This window comes from Silene latifolia, chromosome 9 (assembly GCF_048544455.1).
Source record: "Silene latifolia isolate original U9 population chromosome 9, ASM4854445v1, whole genome shotgun sequence".
NCBI lineage: Eukaryota > Viridiplantae > Streptophyta > Magnoliopsida > Caryophyllales > Caryophyllaceae > Silene > Silene latifolia.
In genome coordinates, this window is record NC_133534.1 from 175,074,424 (window position 1) to 175,081,755 (window position 7,332).

The window sequence follows — 7,332 nt, forward strand, 5'->3', positions numbered from 1 at the left end:
TATAATTATATTATTACATAAGTAATATTTATTTTTATTAATATTATTCATATTGTTATTAAGTTTTTAATTTTTAATAAGTTAAGTTTAGATCAGTTCAGGTCAAATAAGGTCTAATCACTTCAGTTTAAATCATTTCAATTCTGTCAGTTTCAGTCCAAAAGAACAGGTCTAAAATAAAGTTGGCTAATAATGTATTTTTTTTGTGCACATTTTACAGGCACTTGAGTAGTAGTTCTTGTGACTTGAGAATAGGGAAATTCCTAAGCCAGAAGAGACCAAATGCTTGTTTTAATTAAAAAATCATATTAAAAGGGAGAAGATTACAACAACTAAAAGTCTTTAGTAAAACAAAAAGTAAGTTGTTATTGTGGGATAATGGGTGCATGTGAGTGTTGTAGGTCCAGATAATTACCCCTTTTTTGCTGACCACATACATAAAATCATAGAATATGCAAATGCTAGCTAAAGCTAGTTAAGCACTCTCCTAGCTTTTCATCCCATGCTCTTACCCACCCAATATTACTATATGGGACGCCTTTCTGCATAAACGGGTATTAATTGTAAGTTTTTTTTTTTTTTTTTTTTTTTTTGTCTATAATGAGTTGAATTAAATTAAACTGAAAATTAAACTGAGTTGAGTTGAAATAAATTGAATGAAACTAAGATAAAAGTTAATTTTGAAGAGATGGACTGAGTTGAACTGAATGAAGCTGAATTAAACTGAAATAAGTGAAATTAAGCTAGAAAGAACAAGGTCTAACATCGACAAAAAATTGGTTGATACGGTTTCCGCATAAATGGGTAATAATTTAAACTATTGTGATAAACTCGCACTTTGGTAAAGCTATGAAGACATTCTTACACAAATTTTGTGTAATAAAATAGTATAGCTCTACCTTGTTTTCTTACATGAAAATGAGCTTGTGATGAATACTGCCCATCACAAATGAGAATTTGTGAAATCAATATTACAACCAAAATTACTATTTGATTCATGAATGTTGTTAATCATATGTAAATATGTGATGATGGAGTTAATTTGTGAAATCAATATTACAATCAATATGTTGATTCATGAATTTGTGAACTGAAAAAGAGATGTGGGACAGTGGGACACTCTACCCACATGGTTATGGGAGGGTCTCCAAATTCAGCACCTATTCTGACTTGGACAAACAAATTAGACACACAGGATTATGAATCTCGTCAATGACGGACTAATATTGCCTTCATTTTCTAGCACTTGTACTTCCAAACTGACACCGCATTTAGTTACTTGCTAGTAGCAACTAACTAACAAGCACGTCAAGCAGTTATACTTAACCAACCTCTGTATTTACTTTTGTATCTCTACTCAAGGCTGCGACTTGGCGTATGTACTATGTAGACATGGCAAACGGGGTTGGTTAGTTGGTGTCATGCCAATCAAGGTTTTCAGGTCATGTAATATTGACTCGAGTGATTCTATTTAGATACTCCGGGTTGGATGTTGGGTTACATTTAGGGAGTAAATTAGTGTGTTTAGGTAACAGTTGGGGCCTTGGGGGGAACGCAGTCGTTCGTATTAGGTAGTCAGTGTTGTTGATAGGCTCATTTTTCACTCCTTTTCCTTACACTTAAAAAAACACAAGTTTGTTACTACCAAAACTGCATTGTGCCCACAACCATGTCTTCCTCGCTAGCACCACAATCCAACCCTTCCCAAACTGCCTCAGCACCACAACAATCAGTCTCGCCACCAACAAGCGGCCACATTGCTCCTCCTCCAACACCAATAATTATCCCAATACAAATTCCATCACCATCATTATCACCTCCGGCCCCACCACTAAGTGCGAGTCCTTCACCACTACTTGCACTTCCACCACTACTCCCTATAGTAGTACCAACTTCACCTCCACCTACATTACCTCCTCTTTCACCCCCACTACTCCCTCCGCCTCAACCTCAACCTCAACCACAACCACAACCACAACCACAACCACAACCTCAACCTCAACCTCAACCTCAACCTCCTATAATACCACCAACAAAACACATTCCGCGGCCCACATTCACAACAACCCCAAACATTTCACCACCACCACTACCACTAAAAACTACCACCCCACCAAATATTTCACCGCCACGAAAAACTACCACCTCACCAAATATTTCACCACCACTACCAAAAATGACCACTCCAACTAAGACTATTTCACCACCACCATCACCATTGCTGACAAGGCGGCAGAAACACGTGCCAACCACTACTGAACCCAAAATGCCAGCTGTGAGGCAGACAAAGTCAGGTCCCACCAACAGCAGCGGTAAAGCAACACCAGTAGCAGCATCAGCTGTACTTCCAACAGAGCCGCCAGTAACAGCATCAGCTGTACTTCCAACACAACCTCCAGTAGCCCTGCCGGTCCCACAGACGCCAGGTGGCGGGGCGTGGTTCCCTGATGTGTCAGCTCCGGCGTCAATAATGCCTACCATTCCAGGTGTGCTGAATTCTCCGCCTTCAGGAGGGAGTCAAGTGGGTCAAGTTAGTCAAGTGCCGAATTCAAGTGGATCAAGTGGGTCTGCGGTTGGGTTGGTTGTTGGAGGTGTGTTGCTTCTTGTGCTGGGGGTTGCGTTCGGCATTTCAATTGTTTTGTGCAGGAGGAGGAGAAGAAATAAAGGGTTTGGTGATGACGGTGAAGCCAAAATGCATGCATCTTCATATAGGGAATTTCAAGGTTTGTGTAATGTTTACAATCTTGACATGACATGACATTATTCACTGAAATTTATTTTTTACTTTTAGGCATTCAAATGTCACAAATTCTCATCTGCGACCGATACTTTTTGCCACAAGCTTGTGACCTTTCCCAAGCTGCAAGTGTGAGAGCAGGTGGGAGAGGGGTTGTAAGAGTTCACAAGCTTGTGAGACCTTCTGTTCAAATGTTGACTTCATTGTTTGAATTGATACACTGTTCAGATAAAAATTCGCTACCTCGGTACACGAAGCAGGGTCCTAAAACCCCAGGCTACCAAATTCCAGTTAATGCAACTACTTCTCAGGCACATTCCCCAGTTGTTGCAGGTCTAACTCCCGGGGTGGAGACACACCACTCGAGTGGGACTTTCACCTATGAAGAGTTGACAGCGGCCACCAGTGGATTCTCAGATAAGAATCTTCTTGGACAAGGCGGGTTTGGGTACGTTCATAAAGGGGTTCTTCCGAATGGAAAGGAGGTTGCAGTAAAACAGCTCAAAATGGGAGGAGATCAGGGCGAAAGAGAGTTTCGAGCTGAGGTTGATACCATTAGTCAAGTCCATCATAAGCACCTTGTTTCCTTGGTTGGGTACTGCATTTCGGGTCCTGAGAGATTGCTTGTTTATGAGTTTGTGGCTAATGATACCTTGGAATTTCATTTACATGGTACGTTCCCCTGTTATTTTTTCTAGAGAATTGTTTTCGTTTTGAATGGAGCCAAAGATTCAATGTGCTTTAATTTGGTTTTGGATTATGATTGAATAAAGCAAAATGATTCACTAAACGTAATTTTCATTATCAGTCCAAAGCTATTGATTTTAACTGCTTGTTTTCACAAGTAATTTATGAGTCTTTATTTAGAATAACTGAAGTTCTGGATTGCAGGAAAAGAGCAGTCTGTAATGGACTGGCCTACTAGATTGAAGATCGCGATAGGATCTGCAAAAGGGTTAGCTTATCTACATGAAGACTGTGAGTTTTTACTTGTGACTAATCCAATAATGCATAATTCTTATGATTTTATACATATTATTAATTCAGAAAACATATAACGTTTTGCAGGCAGTCCTTCCATTATTCATAGAGATATTAAAGCTGCTAACATCCTTCTGGACTTTAACTTTGAGGCAAAGGTTGTAAATTCCACCCCGTCTACCTCTTTTCAAATTGGTTGCTCTTCAAAATTCTTAAAAATGATTCTTGCATTACACTAATTTTGCAGGTCTCCGATTTTGGACTGGCGAAAATTTTCTCAAGTACTAATCCCTCTGTTACTCATATGACAACTCGGGTTGTTGGGACTTTTGGGTAATGGTTTCTCTTTTTCATTAATCAGATTAACTCGTCATCTTTTGGACCTTGATCAGTAACATGATATTGGATGCATTGAGCTTCATTCTGATACACACCCAGAAGCGCTTAATCATTACTGATCCTTTATACAACAATAATATCACCCCCAAAGCCTCAAAGGTCCCTGCACATGGACGGGTTAGAGGGAGTCGAAAGTACGCAACCTAAGTACCTAACCCTTGCGAAAACATAACGAGACTATTTTGAAATTATATAGATAATTTGCATCACAGCCTAACCCTTGTGAAACACACAGAGAGGCTATTTTGAAATTTGAATGACCAATAATGAAAATCGTATAGAGAATTTGTTGCATCACAATAGCAAAATCGCACAGTTTAGTCGATCATTTTGCTTTATTCAGTTAGAAGGAAATCTTATCTTGTTTGAACTCTCTTTTATGTATGTAGGTATCTAGCTCCAGAATATGCGTCAAGTGGTAAGGTTACAGATAAATCAGACATATATTCTTACGGTGTCGTGCTTCTTGAGCTTATTACAGGTCGCCCGCCCATCAGTAACTTCGGACCTGCTACAAATGGAAGTTTAGTAAATTGGGTTAGTACTCCACATTCAACAATAATGCCTCAAAAATAGCATGTATTTTTGGCCTATGATGTTATTAATGAGACCCTTTCATTTGATATTACTACATATAGGCTCGTCCCCTCCTGGCACAAGCCATTGCTGATGGAAATTTTGACACACTGGCTGATCCACGCTTACAACATAACTATAACGTGGATGAAATGGTTAGCATGGTATCTTGTGCTGCTGCTTGTGTTCGCCTCTCATCATGGCGCCGACCAAGAATGAGCCAGGTACATCTCACACTAGTAGAGTTGAAACTTGAATCATGGATAATGTTGAGAATGTTTTTCGAGTAAGCTTAGGACATAAAATCCAGACCACACTTGCACAGGAACTTATGTAGAATCGAGCCTTGGCCTTTTTTTGGTGCAAAATATGGTACTAAAATGTCATATCGCTCGCGATGCAGCAACAATCTCAACATATCATATCGAGATGTCACTGGTATAGCATAATGACCGTGGCCAATGCACATCAGCTTTAAGGTTTATCAAATGAGTTGCATCTTTCTGTTTTTAAAGTGAAATTTGAGTTGTTTTCCTATGTTTTTGCTGTATCCTACTTCTAATGCTCTCTTCTTTAGTGTTATTTTCCAATACCGATTGATGCGGCCAAATTATTAGTGTTATTGCCTGTTATGAAGCGGGAACTAACATACGATGGCATAAAACAAGTCCACGTAATGGGGTTTAAGGAACATAACTAGAGCATTTTAATTCCGTGGTGTAGAATGAGTCACAAGTGCAGTTTTGATGTTGGCGGGCTTCGAACCTAGGTCATTAGTATCACTGTGCAGTCACTATACCAGCTAACTTATACCTATTGGCCCGACTCAGCAAAGTCTTTGTTACAATCTCTCTTTTTTTTTTTCCTCATTGTTTGAACTCCTTTGTAATTTGCTTGAAAAGGTCATTACTTGACATAGAGAAAGGATAGAAAAAACACGAGATCAAATTCTTGGTTCTAAGCAAGCTATGTGGAAATGCAGGTGATCCGAGCCTTGGAAGGAAACCTGTCAGCATCAGAACTCGATGATGGAGTAAAAGCAGGACACAGCCCAGTGCATTTTCCATATGATAGCTTAGATTTTGATGCGCGTGACTACATAGATGATATGAAGAGAATGGCCCTTGCGAGAAGGTATAGTGACAATGCTAGTGACTATGGTCTTAATCCCTCTATTTCAAGCACTGATACTACCCAATTGATCGGCTAGCTCAACAATTTGAGACTTCTAGGATCTCTGTCAGGGAACGAAGGGGTTGTAAACTTGTAGCATGCAGCTTAATTCAGGTTGAATTTTTCTGGTAAATACGTCATTTGACTAAATTCTAGTCCTAAATTCTTTGTAGAGAATGTTACTGCTCAAACTGATGGAAGAGAAATTATCCTGCTTTGGAAAAGCATGTTGACATGTTGTATATGATGCAGTTTACTAACTACAGTACATATTTCCGACTTGATTTCCAAAGCTAAAAAGGTAACGGCCAAACTTATAGTACAACATATAAACAGTATATCGTCTATAGACTCTTCCTCAAGTAAAGTATCTTCCATATCATCACAAAATGTGCAATGATTTTCCCAGCAATATACTTACTCAATTTAAGTACATATTTATCTTGTAAATATTAGATTTATATTTCTTGCACAAGAGTCCATCTCCCTGTATAAATAGGATAGCATCTCATTGTAATTATTCACTCAATACAAACACAACGTTTCTCATCTTACATGGTATCACGCCGCAATCGATCCACCACCCCAAACTACCTTCAGCCAAAATCCGCTTCCTTCAAACATACTAAAACCAGCCGCCCTTCCCATCCATTCATCACCATGGCACCAACCGAACACCAAGTTCAAAACCCACACGACTCAAACACACCCCTTGTTTCGCTCAACTTGAACCACTGTATCAAGTTGAACTCCCTCAATTATATTGCCTGGAGATTTCAGTTAACAAATATCCTATTCGGGCTAAGCCTCCTAGGCTTCCTCGATGGAACCCACCAACAACCACCCGCCACCATCGTCAATGCCGACAAAACAGAAACCACCAACCCCGCGTATCTCACGTGGTTGAAACAAGATGGACTCCTTCTAGGAGCTCTCATGGGCACTCTCTCTGCCACCATACAAGCATTGATTGTATGTGCCAAGACATCAAAAGAAGCGTGGGATATATTAGCCCAAACATACGCTAACCCGTCCCGAATTCACAAATTACAATTAAAAGATCGTCTTGACTCGATCGTAAAAACCAGTGACCAAACAATCACCGAGTATGTGCACGCCATTAAAGCGTGCGTCGACCAACTCGCCTTAATGGGCACCGGCCATTATCGATCCCGAGGACATCACAACCAAGGTCCTTAAAGGCCTTGACTATAACCTGTTTAAACCCGTCATCGATGCTATACGAGCCCGGGATACCCCTATTTCATTTGAAGCCCTTCACGAGAAGCTGCTTCAACATGAACTTCTCAGCAAACAAAACCCGACAACCGATATATTCCAACCCACTGCCAACGTTTCCTACCGTCACAACAACCAATTTCGTGGCAATTACCGCAACAACAACACTAACACCAACACCAATCCTAACCCGCCACCCTCAACCAACCCGAATCCTAGACCCTTTA

The 7,332-nt window shown here is 40.0% G+C and overlaps 1 protein-coding gene across 2 annotated transcripts; it reads left to right on the forward strand.

The window, feature by feature from the left end:
- Positions 1 to 1,214: 1,214 nt before the first annotated feature.
- Positions 1,215 to 6,108, forward strand: LOC141600233 (proline-rich receptor-like protein kinase PERK15). 2 transcript variants are annotated; one of them, XM_074420420.1, is made up of 8 exons: positions 1,215 to 2,723; positions 2,966 to 3,409; positions 3,629 to 3,715; positions 3,806 to 3,876; positions 3,966 to 4,051; positions 4,507 to 4,654; positions 4,756 to 4,917; positions 5,676 to 6,108. In XM_074420420.1, the coding sequence occupies exons 1-8, from the start codon at positions 1,670 to 1,672 to the stop codon at positions 5,901 to 5,903; spliced, it is 2,280 nt and encodes a 759-aa protein (XP_074276521.1). In that variant the 5' UTR covers positions 1,215 to 1,669; the 3' UTR covers positions 5,904 to 6,108. The 2 variants fall into 2 exon arrangements, with proteins under 2 accessions (XP_074276521.1, XP_074276522.1); XM_074420421.1 differs by having other exon boundaries at positions 1,542 to 2,723; positions 3,071 to 3,409.
- The last annotated feature ends 1,224 nt before the right edge of the window (positions 6,109 to 7,332 follow it).